The 18,590-nt window shown below is 42.6% G+C and overlaps 1 protein-coding gene across 2 annotated transcripts in view; it reads right to left on the reverse strand.

Annotated features, from left to right (window-relative positions):
- Window positions 1-18,590, reverse strand: part of SNX30 (sorting nexin family member 30) — a 55,292-nt gene that overhangs the window by 32,048 nt on the left and 4,654 nt on the right. The window contains exons 2-3 of one of the 2 annotated variants that reach the window (XM_018561159.1): window positions 8,428-8,457; window positions 3,218-3,229 (exon numbers count right to left, since the gene is read on the reverse strand). The exons of the other annotated variant lie outside the window; for it this stretch is intronic. Coding sequence (XP_018416661.1) covers window positions 3,218-3,229; window positions 8,428-8,457 — 42 coding nt within the window. The remainder of the gene's footprint in view (window positions 1-3,217; window positions 3,230-8,427; window positions 8,458-18,590) is intronic. 2 annotated transcript variants of the gene reach the window in all.

Raw genomic sequence — 18,590 nt, forward strand, 5'->3', positions numbered from 1 at the left:
GAGGGGGGGAGTCACACAGCAAGCACATACACGCAATCGGTAGGCTATAGAGCCGCCGATCGTGTGTATGTGAAACAGCCGGTAACGGCTCTTTGCATTGAACTGGCTTTTTCTGCTCGTGCGAGCGAGCAGAAAAAATATGCCGTCTGGAGACGGCAACCCGCAAATGCGAGCCCGCCGTCCGTCCGTTTTTTTGCAACGGGCAGACGGCAACAGGTTAATGCACCATTTAAGGAAAAGCGCACTATATCCATACTTCTGTGTTTCAGTCAGTGCTGGAAAGTAGAAGGTCAGCTAGCTTGAACCAATCGGGGCTCTAGTGCTTTGCACAGTACGGTCACTTTAACACTAGGAAAAATGTATCAGGAGGAGAAACTGCAAAGAGAACTACATCAGTTGGCTTCAGCAACTTTATTGTCCAATTAGAAGACTGGAAGAAAAGAGGTGCCAAATGAGGCAGAACATCAGCAGCCATATTTCCCTAAAGTCACACATTAATCAGACAGGCAAATACTATTACCATAACTTGGGAAAGAGGTTTGTTTTGCACATGAAGGCTGCTTGCAGCTTTAAGAATAAGTTAGGCCGATTGAGATTGGTTTTATTTGAATATTTTGAAAAGAATCATTAAAGTAGTATTCAACTCTCAAATCTTTTTTCAATAATAAACCCATGATCGAACAAATATAAATTGCCCAGCAGAACATTTCTATACATTTCTGCCCAAGCACTTACAGTCATTGTTTCCAAACATATGGCTCATCTCTTGGATCAGCTTCCCTGAACTTCCTGTCCAGTACAAGACCACATGGAACAGAGCAGTCTTCAGCAGCTTTCCATCTACCAACTTGGAGAAGGGAGGACGGAGGAAGGCGTAACAGAGAAGTAGCTTTCCTTGCTGTGCGTTTGTGGAGACAGTAAGCTGTGTCTAACACACACAAGGAGCCACCCTAAAATAGGCTATCAGGACCAGTGCTCAGGAGACCAGCTGATTCTGCAGAAAACTCAAAACTTGTTCACAAGCAGCATTCATTGCAAGTCATTTTATCAGCATTTTAAAGAGCTTAAAAGCCTTTTGACTTTAATATAACTTTGAGCAAAAATACAGACTAAGAAATTGTCGTCATGTGACACTTTCTTGCAAAAGTCACGCTAGAGGAAAAAAAAAAAAGGAAGTGATGATGAAAATTGACAGAAAGCACAGGATGATCCCTTATCAGGGGGGAAGGATGACCTCTCTTTCTGACTATGCAAAAGATAATTGTTTCTAGATATTAACCTACTCTGTAAAAATATGAAATATAACGATCTATACAAAAAAAATATTACCGAAAAGAACCTTTCATTTTAAAATTAGCTAAATATTTTCCGGGTGCACGAAAACAAAAAGTGTATAATGACTTAAGCTGACCATACACCTTACAACCATCGCAAGATTTTGTCTTGCGATGGTTGTAAGGGAATTTAAAAAACGTACGATCTGCCCATCTTGGACAGGCAGATCGTACTTGCCCAGGGGCGGGCTTCCGATGACTGCAATGCTGAACGGGCAGTGTGCGCTTGCGCACACCGGCCCGTGCGGCATTTGTCTTACGGGCAGGCCACAAACCCGCCGACAATCATACGTTTCTCGGCGGGTTTGTGGCCTGCTCGTAAGACAAAAGACGTGCGACCGTACAGTAGAAACGGTCGCACGCATTCCGTAAACCTGCCGATTATCATACGATCGCGGGATTTCCAACGATAATCGGCAGGTGTATGGGCACCTTTAGTTTGTTTTCCTTACAAATCAGCCACAGCCAAGGCCCCTTTCACACAGGTGGTCCGATCAGGTCAGCCTGTCAATTTTTCAGGAGGATCTGATCGGATGCCCAACATAAAAAATATGGGAAGCCAGATCTAAATGCACGTATGCCCGTTTACATATGGTTACCACTGGCTCTGACAAGGTCCAGAAAAACAAATGAAACAGTTTTCCGTTTCACCGGACCTGATCGTGAGGGTTTGGGAGTAATCTGATGTAGACAGACATCTCCATTTACATGCGGATTGCCCATTGGCCGACATGGGACCAGTCATTTCAGTTTTTTCCTCTGTCTCAGGATGGAGGGGAAAAAAAACCGTACGGACGTCATGGAGGTGACATCGGATCTGTACCACTCTGATCAGGAGGAGATCCATGCACGGATCCCTACCTGATTGGATAGTGGAGAAGGGGCCTAAAATAGAAAAGCCAGTCCCTGCAGGAATATTCAGAGTTAGGACTTACCGGTAACTCTATTTCCATTAGTCTTCCAGGACAGCATCACGAGATGGAATCTCCTCCCCCACACACAGGAAACACGTCACTTAATCTGTTTAAAAGACCCTCCTCTCCTCCACTCCCTCAGTCATCACGAGAACCGAAGGCAAGCTGGAAAAAGACAAGGCACAAACAGGCAATAATAGATATAAAATCAGGTTCAAGTGGACTTTAAGCAAGGATTGCTGCATGTTTAAAACATAACTTTAGGACAAACATACTCCAAATTTACAACCAGCACAAAAAATCTGAATAAATAATATATTAACCTTTTTAAGCCAATTTTTATGACTGAACTCAAGATAGATAAAAAAAAAAAAAAACACAAATTAACACCGCTCTGTATTCATAAATACACCATTAAATGTAAGCATTCTAAGTACCTTAACTGGGCTTAGTATTGGCTTCTTGCAAAATTCTGTACAGTAGAATTCAGGCTAGGAGAGGGAGAAACAAAAACAAAAAAGGAGCCAGTTAGCTGAGCTGCAGTACTTAAAATACATATGCTGATAGGAGGAGGGAGCAGAGTGATAAAGTGATAAGCTTATCAATCTGCAGTGCTGTGTGGTAAAGCTGTGTAAATTTCAGGGGAAAAAATGCTCCCTTATATGCATTTCATCTCATGTATTTTGCGGTTTGCCTAGGGTTCAGATTTAAAAAGCACTATCATATCTTTAGATTTTGAATAACTCCCTGAACTCTCAACTGAGGCGCCTCTCCTGACTCTACTAGGCTTTTATAAAATGTATATAGAACCAAAACATATGACTACATACATGGCTTACCATGACCACAATCATGAATGAACACGAAGTAATGTAGAGCATTTCCTGTTCATTCATAACTGGGGACCCAGTAAGCATACTATGTCCTCAGTTATTTACAAACACTCAGCGATTGCTGAATACGTGTAACTCGTTCCCCATCCTGACTTGCCTGTCACAGGAGGCCGAACTCTCCTCCCGAACTGCCCCGCCTCCCGTGAAAGGCAAGTTAGGATGGAGAGCGGGTGACCGCTTCTCTCCTCCCCACTAGGCGCTGCTCTGTGTCCCCTCCAATCCCCCTGCCTCGGCCGACATAAGCAGGGGGGAGCAGCGGGGATCAGAGGGTACACAGACTGGCGTCCAGCGGGGAGGAGAGAAGCTAGGAATGCACTGAATTTGCATTTTGCCCATTGTATCATTCTCAGCAGAAACTTTGGTGCATCCCTACTAGGGATGCACCAAAATGGAATTTTGGAGGCCGAAACTCACTGTCTCCTCCACTCACTGCCCTCCATCCTGTCATAGGAGGCAGAGCTCTCCTCCCCCACCGACAGATCACAGCTGTCAGCAGCGCTGTCCATCCTCCTGGCACAGGAAGCAAAGCCGGGAGGTCCGGGAGGAGAGCTCGGCCTCCTGCAACAATCAGAGCTGTCACCGCCCGGCATCTAAAAGCTTCTCTCCTCCCTGCTGTACACTGAATTTTCGGCCGTCATGGCACTTTTGGCATTTTGCCAAAAGTGTCATTTTCAGATGAGATGTTTCAGCGGCCGAAATTTCGGTGCATCCCTAATTCCTACAGTTTATTTTACACCCTAAAAAGAGTAACAATTATAAGGTGCTTTACTAATTCAACATCCTACCTAGAAAAGCAAACCGGGCAAGTACATTTATTTCTGATCTCTGATGGAAACTACTTTTTGTAAAAGTCTTAGGGTGGGTCCAGCTAGGGAAGATATACATAAGCACGTGCATTCTATGTTGATTTAACCATGACACAATGTGACGCTCATGCTTAGATAAGCACCTTTGCAAATGACACGATGCATTGTAAAAGGAGTCAGCTCTGAGCACTATATTTTTGACAATAGTGTGTAGGGAATAGCAGGGTATTCCAACTATGTTTTAGATTAGAAGCATTTGAGGTTTCCTTCAGTCTTGTCTGGATTAGTGTGAAGATAGGCAAACAGAGACACTATAGGAAAATTAAACAATTACAGCATCTCCTGAGCATTCCCTTAGCAGCACTGCTCTTCACAGACCTCATAAGTGTTTGCATTTTCCAGAACGATATAATTACTATTTTCCATAAACCCTTTTCCAGAACTATATAATTATTTCCTTCCATGGTCCAGAAGGCCCATGTAAGAAAATCACTATGATCTGAGTTAATAAAAACAGTCACCATTTATTAGTTCCTTACATTAAAGTGGAACTAAAGCCTTAACAAAGACGCATTTCTGGCAGGTAGGCTTTCATTGCAGAAGAGGCTGTCTAGGTCTGTTCTGAAATAAATGCTGTTCTCTTTCCTGCCAGCAATGTATATTGAATATATAATGATGCGCGATGCACAGTTTGTCTTTAGTGCCGGGAAATATGAATACAAATGTCCAAGGACCTGTAGCACACCTTACCGGACTTCCCATGTGGAAAAATGGGTGCTCGCAATGACTACGGATGGCGCCGTATCGGATAAAATGTTGTATGGATGTCACCAGCACTCCAAGTATGACAGAATACGTCAAGATTTTAGTGAATCTTCATTTTATTTTCAAAGTCACTTAAAGTGGAAACAAGCGCTTTCGGGGCCGCGCAGGGTCCCCTTCATCAGGCTTCAAAGCTTCAAAGCCTGATGAAGGGGACCCTGCGCAGCCCCGAAAGTGCTTGTTTCCACTTTAAGTGACTTTGAAAATAAAATGAAGATTCACTAAAATGTTGACGTATTCTGTCATACTTGGAGTGCTGGTGACATCCATACAACATTTTATCCGGGAAATATGAATTCACACTCGCATGCTTGGGAGTTACATCATAGCATCCAATAAAGATGGGCGAAGACAATGGGTGAAGATGATCAACCCAAAATGAAGACTGGATGGAGATGTCTGCAGCAAGGATAAGAAGACTGCAGAAGTCACTATGGCAGGTAAGTCTAACTCTGTTGTTCTAAAGTAAAATAAGAAACAAAACAGGTTTCAGAACCACGTAGTGCATAGAACTAATTGTACACACCAAAGATTGCTTGGCAGGAGAGAAAAAACGTATACATTTGTGGACAGTTATCTCTGGCTTCAAACTTCCCTCAGCTACTGACATGGAACAAGTACACAGTGTAGTAGAAGTGAAGTCTCTTTTTTTCCAAGGGAGCAACATAGAACATAATGAGGCCACAGTAAGACCGGGAGCTTGTATTTTGAGAAGATAGGTAGCGGTCTCCTAAAACTGGTCATACAATGCTTGAACTTCATACACGTCCTGCTGACTGTGAGAAGTGAGTAGCCCACTTGGGACCCTCCTTGCAGCCCCTTTAAAATGAATGGATGCTGAACCCGATGCATTAAAGTAGCCAAGGAGGCTCTTTTTCCTAGAAACAGGGTCTAGTTTTAGATGAAGTTGCTTATTAACAAACATACTCTAAAATAAGAACAGACTGGCATATTTAGAAAAGCCAAGCAATTCATTTATTGTTTCTCTCTCTGAACATTGTCTGTATCGTACACATTCAGGAATTTCCTAGAAAAGCCTTGTTAAACATTATATTAATTCCTTACTTATGAAAATACACAACAGTAGAAATGAAACGCTAGGTCATCAAGTATTAAACATTACATTTAAAATGTATAACAAATTGATTTAGAGTCACGAGGGATAAGGCTTAAATTAATTGTAGTCAATTAATGTTTATAGGCTCATATTATATACAAAAGAGAGTAAGAGCTTGGTCAGAACAAATGCGCATAGACAACTATTGTGCAATGCTACAATCAAGTCCTCAGCTAACCTTGCCCATGAGTAATCCCCTTATTGACCAGGATAGGAACATGATAGCAATCATGACTATAGCTTATCTGGAAAATATAAATATATACAGTGCTCAGCATAAATGAGTACACCCCAACAGATTTGTCAGAAAACCTTTACTTTCAGAATCAACATTTTCTATGGGACACTATGCGAAAAGCATATCGCCGCAGATAGTAAAAAGAACCCCAAAAAATTCTACCAATATATTAACAGTTAAAAAGGTGAGAAAGGAGCAGATAGGCCCAATAAAGGATGAAAGCGGGAAGCTAGTCACAAAAATTGCAAAAATAAATACACCCCAATGAAAGTCATAGAAACAAAGCTAAAATTTTAGACCACAAAATCCTAATTAACAAAGAATTCAACTCCAGGTGAGTATAATTATTCATTACACAGGTGTCCAGCAGACAGGTGATTATAAAAGGGCGTTACTTAAAAGAGAACTGTGGGGTATGTGTTTTCCCCCATAGTTCTCCTAAAAGGTGCCCATACACCTTACGACCAAAAGTCTTGCGATGGTCGTATGCTTATTGAAAGCTCGTATGATCTGCCCACCTTGGACAGGCAGATCGTACTTGCGATCATGGAAAGCCCGCTTCCGATGACCGCAATGCAGAACGGGCAGTGTGCGTGTGCGCACAGCGGCCCGTTCCGCAACTATCGGACGATCAGGCTAGAAACCCGCCGACAATCGTACGATTCTCGGCGGGTTTTCGAGCATGTTGGTTCGACAAAAGACGTGCAACCGTACAGTAGAAACGGTCGCACGTCTTCGTTCACACTGCTCGATTCTCGTACGATCGCGGGATTTCGCCCGATTCTCGTACGAGAATCGAGCAGTGTATGGGCACCTTAAGGGTCACGGGAGGACACAAACTAGCGTCCCCCCTTGACCCAAAGCTCAGTATACCGCGAGCTACAGCTCGCGGTATACTGAGACCGCCGCCCTGCCCAGTTAAAATAACTGATCTATCTAGTTAGGTGACCTATTTAGGTTTCATCCACCTTACATACAAGGTGGAACCTCATACAGGTTTATAAATCTGTCACAAAAAAATGAATGGAAAATAAAATGCAAAACCGAATTGGATGAACTACAGCAGATGCCTTCCATTAAAATAAGGATGTAATGGTTGATTGGGGGTTGTCGTCCACAGATATATGCAAGCAAGCAAATAGAGGTGCCCATAATTTAGATGCCTGCAGTCTGACAAGTTTCAGATGAAAACATGTCTAAGAGATGAAGAAGAACCACAGATAACTTGGCTGGCAGTGTTAGAACTAGGCTGATCGATTTAAATCGATGCTAATCGAGAATGAGAATCGTGGTCCATGATTCTCATTATTGACGAGTTGATTCTGCTCCTCTCCTTACCGCTGGTCACCTGTGACTCTGCATTCCCCCGTGAGAACTTTCTCCTGCAGGTCCCTCCTCTGCTGATTGACAGCAGACAGTGGGTGGGTGCAATAGCCAGTTTGCTATTGCAATTTGAAAAAAGCAATTGATCCCAGCCACTACCTGCTGTATTTACATTCCCCAGCTAAAACTATTGAAGTTGAAATGTGACACTAGGGGTCCAATAGGCCCCTAATGTCACCTTAGAGAGGGCCTGTCATCTCTAATGTGCTAATAATTCTTGGGCCAATATTCATGGCTAACTCTGATGACCGGGCTTAAATTTCCACAGCCCTAATATATATATATTATACACACACACACACACACACACACACACACACACACTTGTATTTTTGTCCAATTTTGGTGTGTTTTTTTAAACAAAACTTTGGTTATTTTATTATATTGGCTTGGAGTTTTTAATTGAGATTATTTTAAATCCATGAAACGAATTAAAATGTCTAACGAGCCTCCTGTCCGCAGTGCGATTGGCCACACTGGAACGCACGATACCGCAATGCCGTGCGTTCCAGTCATGTGCGATTGCAAAAAATTGTGCATGCAGTTTTATTCCGAAGTAAACTTTATGTTTGTAACACTCCATATGTATATTTTGTTTTCAATAAAAAAGATGCCATTTAATTTTTTTTGCCAAAAAATTAATCGGCCAACTAATCAATTACGAAAATAAATAGTTAGTTGCAGCCCTAGTTATAACGGTTTAGACAACTGACTTCGGACAGGTCAGTCGCAGGCAAGATGCAATTTACATGGTCTAGATCAGCATTTCTCAACTTTTTTTCAGTCATGCCACCCTTTAAAAAAGTATGGAGACTGCTTGTAAAACCATGATGAGGTTGTATATGATTCCTTCACGGTTGACCCACCTACACCCATCACATTCCGCTCTCTGCTTCTGAGGCTGCTCCGTTAAAGGGGACGTTATACACACTTGGTGGTCTTGCCCTATGCTAATGCATCTATGGTCCAAGACTTTCCTTCTCCTTCGCTCTCTCTTTCATAAACCTATAGCGAAAGATCCATGGTTTGCACTCTTACATTTTAAGCCGCCATCTCTCACAAAGACTTAATATAAAAATTGGCTTACTAGCAGTCAAACAAGCTATAGCCCAAGCCTGGCAGACACAATTTGTTTCTTTTGCTGATGTCAAGACGCAGGATATATTCCTTCTTCATCAATGAGAAGCTCCCTAGTACCCTATTGGACTCACAGAAGAAATTCCAAAAAGTCTGGAACCCATGGAGCTCCTATGCACACCCTGACCTTCCCCTTGAGAGCTTAACATACATTTAGGCATCTGGGTATATAAACAAACATCACCACAGAGACCTTGGTGCTACCCTTTCCCTTCTTTACTGCAACCCTTCTGCTTCTCCTTCCCTTACCTTACTCCACTCTTATTATTGATCTTTGACATTCTCGACCATAGATTATAGGAGACTGTTGTCCACCTGTGCTCTCATTATGATTCTGTCAACGACATTGGAATAATGCTTCCTTCTGATAGAATGCACCTGCTTTACTTGTACACGTCACAATACCTATGAGAGGAAATCCTTAATGTGTTGGGCGGAGTGCTCTACGCACAGTAGCATCTCTGTTCCTTGGTTGTCTGACAACTGTGATCATCTACCATCTATTATTGATATTTCTGTGTTAAACCTTAAAACCAATCAAATACTTTGAAATCGAAAAAAAGTATGCAAAAGCCTCCTCCTTTCACAGTCTCCCCCTCATTAGGCACCCCTATTCACATCAAGAGCCATCTTCACATCAGGGGTCCATGCTACAAATCATGAGTTCCATTTTCACACCAGAGTTCCCCCTTCACATTAGAGTCCTCATAACCCTCTTCGCACGAGTCCTACCATCACATCAGGATCTGCTTCTGTGGCAGCATGGCAGAGGGCGGGGAGGTGGAGCAGGCCTGGATGGGGTGAAAATCCTTCCTTTTCAGAATGGATCCCACCCTCCCTGGATTGGTGCCATTCGTTTCTATGGTGCTGGAGGCTGCCTTGCACCATGGAAAGGCATGACACTGTGAAAATGTTGACATACCCCTGAGCAAGCCAGAAGGCACCCTGTTTAAGAAAGGCTGCCCTATATAACCACTACAGAATATGGACAGGTTTATTTATTAGAGTTACATTTATTTTTTATTTTTTTTCCATTTTACATTTTTTATTTGAAAATTGCAAGTGTACAATAAGGCTCCACTGACCGCAAACTACATTATAACAATCTTCAACATTACAGTTTACGGGTGTACAAAGTACACATGTAACAATGAACATAGTACAAGAAATAGAGAAAGGGGGAGGGCTTCCCAAGGCCGGTTCGGATTAATTCGTTAGATATAACATAACAGCACTACATATTACTTTGGCAGAAGATATAGCCCTTCCAGGATATAGATACAGTGCATGGCATGTAGACCGTGGTTGAATATGGGAGCCATCTCGGGCTCATATCAATGGATCACCGGAAAGAGATGGCTGGGGAAGAACCAGTTGAGAGAGGAAAAAGAAAGGAGAGAGGGAAGTAGAGAGAAGGGTTGGGATGAACATATGAGGGGGAGAGAGTTACATTTATTTTAACTGTATATTCTTTTATATGTACACAATACAAAAGGTATTTCACAACATTTAAGATAACACTGAACCAGTCTCTGTCACTAGAGCTTGAAACTAGTGCAGTCATGCACACACCTTGTGATGAAACAATCTTCCAGCCTGAATCCCATACATAAACTGAATCCCATACATAAAAGGAGAACATATAAGACTTGCATGTACACATCTCAGTGGATTCCCAGCAATGTGTAGAATATTAAAATGTCCAACCACCATTTATCAGGAACTATTAGCAATTCACACACATCATTTCAGTTGAAACAGGCACGCATCCAACAGAATTTCACAATTTCCTCCCACAATTTAAAAATACACTAAAGAACTCCAGACAATTATTCTTAACCCTTGCAGTGGAACTATCCCCACACTACAAGAGTTAAGTGCTTGTTTTTATCTGGGGACAACAATTCAAAGTTCCGAACTGCTATCCTGGTTGGATCCTAGACGGGTCCCTGCCGCCTCGCTCTCCCTCCGCTCTGGCGGTCTAAGGTCCTGTGAGTCATCGCATCCTATACAGTGTATAGGACTTGAGCACGCCAAGGGATATACCATCGGTGAAATGTTGGAGGCCGGCTGCAGCGACCAGAGTAGCAGCCAGAAGGCTCCAAGGTATAGGCGAGTAACTTTTTTATTTTCAGCCCTTGACAAAAACAAGCAGTTAGCCCCACTGCAAAAGTTAAGAATAATTATGCACCAAGTTCTTTAATGTGAACCTTTCAATACCTTAACAGGTCTGCATGAATAAATTCCTAGGAGTATAACGTAACAGTGTAACTTTCAGATATGATGTACCTTTTATCATTACAAAAACAGGCAAAGTGATCAATTCAAGTGACTTTGCCTAGGCTGACAGCAGGAGGCTGATTAGTGTCATGTCATAGTGATATTTTGAAACACAGCCAGGATCTGCAGACACCAGGATTTATATGACCATGTCCTCTCGGAGCCAACATTTCAGTCCAGGAAGCAGACTGAGAACCGTGACAAAAAGTCATGCAATTTTAGTCCCACTTTTATTGGCATCTGACTATATTAGCCATCTTGCTACATGCAAATAGTTATTCTTAATGGCCAGAGACACCCTCACTGTAACTGAAGAAAGGAGCAGTGAAATGAAACCAATGCTCCACCCCATGAAGTAGTGGTACACAACATCCCAGCAGAAACCATGGGAAGGTTGTGCTTACTGTTTATATTAAAGGACATTTTAAAGCTTGCTCCCTAGGCACAAATTTACATTTGCAAAAAGCAAAACACTATACTAAGGGTATTTACCTTTGGGTCTCTCAAAGTAATACCTTGTAAAATCAATCAGCTGCACTGTTCATTTTTTTTATGACAGTGGCAGCTGCCTGCTGTCAGAATACAATAGCTGCCAAGGCAGATTCCCCCATTCCCCCAAACCACGCGATTTTGGAATGTGTTCCAACGGCTTGAGATGAAGCCCTCTGTGATGGCCACTGAAGTACCTCCACATCAAACGCTTGAAAACATGTCTCCAATAAACTGGCTTTGTGCACCTCACCTTCACTTTGTGAAGTCAATCCTTTTGAGGGGTGACCATATAGTGTATATTGTTTTTGGTGTAAAATTGTTCACAAATCAGTTCACTAACATCCCCTTTCACCAATTCTGTTGATTAAGAGTACACGGGCATGATGGAATACAGCAATGCAAAACAAATGGCAAACGCACTCATCAATTTTTTACCAGCTTTACAGCAAGGTGCACATGGAAGGGCCTTATACAGTAAAACAGCAAAAAAGTTTTCCCAGCACACTCACCAGCTAGCATGCAAAAACACTTGTCTCACCGCTAAGGTTAAAAACAGAGGTTTAGATACATGTCTTCTGCAGAAAATGTGAAAGCCGCACAGCCGCGCCAAGGCACCTCTAAATAGAGCGGTCCTAACTCAGGTTTGTGACAAACCTGCACCCAATTTGATCTTTTGTTATATGTGCTCCAAGATGGAGACTCTCATAGTTTAGAGTTAGGACCGCACTATTTAGAGGTGCCTTGGCGCGGCTTTCACATTTTCTGCAGAAGACGTGTATCTAAACCTGTTTTTAACCTTAGCGGTGTGACAAGTTTTTTTTTGCATGCTGGCTGGTTAGTGTGCTGGGAAAACCTTTTGCTGGAATACTGAAATGAACATAGAATCATGCCAGCAGTAAGTTCATATGTAAAAAAAAAAGGAATGTACAGTGGTACTTTGGTTCATAAACTGCATTCGTTCCACGATTCTAGTCGTGAACCGAATCAAACTGTGATCAGACTGCGATCTCGACTAGAGAAAGCCCCGACCAGTGTTAGAGCAGGGAAGATGGCTGCGTTTGTGTTAGTCACCCGATGCGGAGTTCGCGAACGAAGCAAAATTTTGCCGAACTTCCTGGTCGCGAACAGAAGCGTTCGTGAACCGAGGTACCACTGTAATGATGCGTATAGCACCAACCTTCATACATGTTTAGACCTGTGTACGTCCATATGCATTTACATTTATAAAATAATTTTTCCCCCTTCCTCTAGTAATTATTCAATCTCAAAATTCCCTGTGTGTGTGCGTGCATAATCTTGTTAATAGACATGAATTTGGCACCTTTTTCTTACTTTCCCTGCTCTTAGGAGTGGTGTCCTAGCTGGCTTTGTTCTGACTATATAGCTTTTATTGGCAGATCTGTTATGGCAAATTATGGATATTATAGTTGAAGCAATCTTGCTGGTGTTGTTGAGGAGAAAGAGAAGAAGGTTGAGGGAGTTGAAGGACCCGCTTTGCAGCTATTGGGTTACTTTGCGTCACATCTCTGGCCATGATGTCCCCAATAGTGACAAGAAGACATAGCTGTGGCTCTTGTATCTCACCAGAGGGATGGCCACTTCCTGCCTAGCCACTGCAAAGACAGGATTTCCTGTTAAAACAATATGCATACTTTTTTCCCGTCTGACCAGGGATACATTTATGCGTGACACGTGCACAAAATTTTAACATTCATATTACGTAAAAAATGCAAAAGTATGCATAATTTTTACATTTTGGTTTATGCAGCACAATGCAATGGGAGAATACTGAGCACAACGCAGATGTGTGCATAGGCTTATAGGCTACAATACCTCTGCATTTAGAGCCATATAAAAGTATACACAACACGGATCACAACGCAGCATTTTATACTCGTGTACATGAGCCTCTTGGGGGGAATGAAGCCAGCTGAATTAGTGAGACCTGTCAACTTCTGTAGTACATTTTGAATACTGCAGATAATAACACGTTTATAGATCAAACCAAATCATCCAACTTCACTCACCCCAATCTTGTTTCTGCTGTGACATATTTATAGGAATCTCAAGGTATGTTTAAGTCAGGTTCACTAGTGTGGGACATTTGGCGTTATATGTAGAACTTCAAGGTCTCATTCTACATTGACAACTTGCATTTAAGATTTTTCTGTCCACTTGTATTACCCAACAAAAGTTCCTTTATAGAAGGATTTCTCTAGCGTGGGTTTTTAGCATGACATCGAGCAACAAAGTAGCCTCCTGGCTATTTTGGTCCGTGTGTTTCAGCATAGACTATAAAAACTCAACCTCCTGACTATGGAGTTGCCCAGCTTGGCTGTACAGGCTCTCTGACAATCGGATCACTGTCTCTCAGCAAGACAGTGTTCCTTTCACTTCTCACCAGATGAGGGCCTAGTCAAAATGCCTGTCTATAGGTTGGACAGACTTGGATGCCAAGATCCTTATGTCCACACACACGGTGCTCCTTGCTTCCACACACATGGTGCTCTTTGCAGCATGACTCTGGAAGGAGGAGCACTGGCTGGCCAGAGTGCCCTTTAGTGTGGAAAACATCCACCTGACAAATCAATCCTAAAACTGCTCCAAAACCCATTACATGCTGGACCATGCAGAATCTGCTTCTTTACTAGGGATGTGCGTGGGCTTGGTACGAACCAAGTTCACCGCGTTCACTCTGGGGCTCTAACATCTAATTGATAAAACAGAACTCAGGCGTCAAGTCTCCCGTCAGCAGCTGGAAACAATAGCCAGCCTGATATTTTAAATTGAAATAGCCAATAGCAGGCTGGCTATTGAACCAGTCCACTGCATGCTGTTAATCAGCAGAGAAGGACCTGATAGAGAACTTTTTCCTTCAGTTCCCTCCTCTGCTGATTGACCGCAGGCAGTTGGCGGGTGTAATAGCCAGCCTCCTATTGGCTATTGCAATTTAAAAAGGCCAATAGGAGGCTGGAAATTGCTTCCAGCCACTGCCTGCTTTATTTACATTCACCTGCCTCAGCAGGCAGCTGTCATTCCCCAGTGAAGTGGAAAGGTAATGCCGTGCATTCCAGTGCTGTGCGATTGCAAGAATTGTGCATGCAGTTTTATTCTGAAGTAAACTTTGCTTGTAACACTGCATTTGTGTATTTCATTTTGAATAAAAGATGGTATTTCATTTTTTTTCTTGAAACTGATTCAATAAAAAAAAATTGGCCAACTCATCGATTATGAAAATAATCGTAAGTTGCAGCCCTAGTTCATTCAAAACTGTCAGGGACATATCCCCCCTCCAGCCAAATCAGTTACAGTTTGAACTCCCCAGGCCCTACTCTTTACAGTGAAGGAGCACTAGTCTATCAGACTAGCTGCATACCTAGTTCATCTTCTGCAGAAGACAAATTACTCTATTGCATCTCAAGATCAGAACGAGAAACTGGCACCTCATGCTAAGACTATATAAACTAGTCTAGAGCTGCAGCCAACGATTATTTTCAAAATTGATTAGTTAGCCGATTATTACGTTCGATTAATCGGATAAAAAATAAAATAAATTATTGTTATTATGTTATTCTGCATTGCGTTGTATATAATGTATTATTGCTGGGATTTGTAGTCCTCTATAGCTGGTGGTATTCTCCATTGCGCTGTAAAATGATTACACTGTGTAATGCAGATTACCACTGACCAGTTATAGAGGAACTACAAATCCCAGCAATAATACATTATACAGCGCAATGGAGAATACCACCAGCTATAGAGGAACAACAAATCCCAGCAATAATACATTATACAGGCTGTTTAATATATTATTGCTGGGATTTGGTGTTCCTCTATAGCTGCTGGTGTTCTGCAGTGTGCCGCTGTATTATACAATGCAGAATACCATGCACAATACAATGCAATGCAGAATACCAATGTATAACACAGCGGCATACTGCAGAACACCAGAAGCTATAGAGGAACACCAAATCCCAGCAATAATACATTATACAGGGTGTTTAATGTACTATTGCTGGGATTTGTTGTTCCTCTATAGCTGCTGGTGTTCTACAGTGTGCCGCTTTCTTTTTTTTAAAACAGGAAACATTAAAACAGGTCCCCCTTATCCGTTTCTGAACCGTTGTAAGTCGTTGCAGCGGCGGCGTGCTCTGCGGGCGTGTGTCCGGCTTGTGTGGTGGGCGGGTGCGCAGCGTAACTCGTGTATTAAGCCGCGAACAGGTGGGCGTGAGCGGCGAGCAGGAAATTTTATCCGACGAATCGACGATGGAAAGCGTTGACAAAGTTTTCCATCGTCAAAAAATTAATAAATAATATATATATACACAGAATACCAATGTATTATACAGCGCAGAACATTAGCAGCTATAGAGGAACAACAAATCCCAGCAATAATACATCATACAGGGTGTTTAATATTATTGCTGGGATTTGTTGTTCCTCTACAGCTGCTACTGTTCTGCAGTGAAACACATTAAGAAAAAAAAAAAAAAACAGGAAACATTAAAAAGCTCCCGGCCGATCTCAAGTGACTTACTTTGAATTACGGTGGGCCCTTGGCTGTCGGCGGGCAGCGGCAAGTCGGGAAGCACAACGGGAGGAGAGTGCCAGACGCATGTCCTCAGCGTGTGCGGTGGGCGTGGCTTAAGATGGTTTACCGGCGTGTGCGGTGGCGTGAGCAGCGGCGAGCGGGAAATTTTTATTTTAACCGACGAATCGACGATGGAAAAAAGTTTTCCATCGTCTATTTTAATCGACTTAAATCGAATAATTGTTGCAGCTCTAATTATATTATGTTTCTCTGCACTAATTTTTCTTTTTGGTGTATTTTATCCTAAAAATATTGGTTTGATAAACATTTGCACAAATATCGTGCAACATCAAAAATTGCAACTAGCATTTTTCTATTCTAAGGGGCCTCTGCTTTCAGAACATATATAATTGTTTGTGGGTTTGAAGCTGTTTTCTAGCCAAAAATATAGATTATTTCATGTGTGTGCAAATAGTAAGAAATTGCTGCGGGCAGCAGGTGGTTAAAAGGTACGTCAAACAGTCACAAGCACATATCTCACTATCGGTATTTCCCAATCTCTAGGCAACACCCATGACACATTTGGGAAATTTACACAACCAAAGCGCACTCTGCTCACCATTAAAGCTAAACTGTACACACAAAAATGAATGCAGTGCTAGATTTATTAGTACATCACCCAGCAGTGTAAGTACCTACATTTAAACTGGTGTCAGGCTCTTGCAGACCTTGCACATCAGGGCTGAAGTGTAAAGGATAGAAGCAGCAGAAGGAGCCAATCAGTTTATGTGCTGACAAGAAGCATGATGATAGAAAGAGACAGCAGTGACAGAGAGATGAGTTCATCACTGTGCAGCTTCTCCTTTCACTGTCCAGTCACTCAATGGGTCTTGCCAAGGATGGGCTGGGCTTAGAGGAAATTAGTTAAATGACACTTGCCATCAGAATGAGGACATTAGTTACCCCAAAAGAAAGTACTGCAAAGTAAATCTCTGGATCAAAGGCAGCAAAACCTTTATAATATTATTATTATTATTATTACATAGTATTTATATAGCGCCAACAGTTTGTGCAGCGCTTTACAATATAAGGAAGACGTTACAGTTACAATACAATTCAAGACAAGATGGTAAGGAGGGCCCTGCCCGTGAGGGCATACAATCTAAAAGAGGAGGGGGAAATTATACATGGAGGTAGCTGTGGTAGCTGTGGGAATGATATAGTTTTTAAGTCCTGCAGTGAAATAACTGCTTTTGCAATCTGATTGGCTGTTATGGGCCTAGCACATCTGCATTTCTCTAGAACTTCAAAGCACCCAATTGTTCTTCTCTCCATACAGGCTCAGCATAGTCATTTTAAAGTTAAGCCTAAACTGTGAACTTCATCATTGCTCCCTTTTGGTCTGAAAGTATACCATTGAAAGCATTTTGTTATATCTGTTTAAGGCCTGGTTCACACCTGCGCGCTGTAAAACGCTCAACATGTGAAAACCAATAATTGCCTATAGGCATGGTTCCCACCTGGGAGTTTTACAGCGCGTAGGAACGCGCTGAAAAACGCCCTACGCCCAAAGAAGTACAGGAGCTTCTTTGGGGCGTATTTGCCGCGCGTATCCATTAGGATACAGTCGTTTAGCCCTCGGAAACGCGCGTTTGTCACGCGTTTCCTTTACCGCAAATCGCGGTAAAAATTCGCGGCACGTAACGTGCGGCAAACCTGCATATTCTGTACGCCCAGGTGTGAGCCCAGCCTGATAAATACCTGTTGATTTTGCCAGAACTTGTGAGATTATAACGTCCTGTTCTGTCTGCCTGTGCACAAGAAGGGGCCATAGAGATAAGCAGTGGGAGGAGATAAGGAGAGGTCTGTGTTCTTTGAAATGCATCAGAAATTAAGTAGGAAGGGCTGACACAATATGCCTAAAAGAGAACTGTGGGTTAACTCAGAGCTGGAGGATCGGAGAGGAGAGGGGGGAATCACTGCAGGGAGACGATCGAGAAGTGAGCGGATCGGCTGCATGTTTCTGCTCACTTCCTGATCAAAAGAGCCATCGCGTGACAGCTTCTTTGTCACAGGTCGCCTCTAACTATGAGGATGAGTGGAAATCACACAATTAAAGTTCTCCTTTAATAATTTAAAACAGAAAATACACTGGGGGCTATTTAATAAAGACTTTGCAACACAATTCTGATGTTATGGGATCTAAAACACTTGGGCGGAATTTATCAAAGTTCGGAATGGTTCCATAGCTAATACTAAGCAACAAATTCAAAGTTCCTCTATGCAACACTTTTCTAATATGTGGTTATGGCCGGAAACAAATTAATTACCAAATATGGCTATTTTGGAGTTAGGAAAAATGAAGATAATTAAGGCTGTGTCAACCCTCTATTGCTAGGACGCCATCGGCCCACCGCATCCCCGGTTGCTAGGACGCTATCGGCCCACAGCATCCCCGGTTGCTAGGACGCTATCGGCCCACAGCATCCCCGGTTGCTAGGACGCTATCGGCCCACAGCATCACCGGTTGCTAGGACCCCATCGCCCCACAGCATCACCGGTTGCTAGGACCCCATCGGCCCACAGCATCACCGGTTGCTAGGACCCCATCGGCCCACAGCATCACCGGTTGCACACACACAC

This window comes from Nanorana parkeri, unplaced genomic scaffold, assembly GCF_000935625.1.
Source record: "Nanorana parkeri isolate BGI_ZX_2015 unplaced genomic scaffold, ASM93562v1 scaffold504, whole genome shotgun sequence".
Taxonomy (NCBI): domain Eukaryota; kingdom Metazoa; phylum Chordata; class Amphibia; order Anura; family Dicroglossidae; genus Nanorana; species Nanorana parkeri.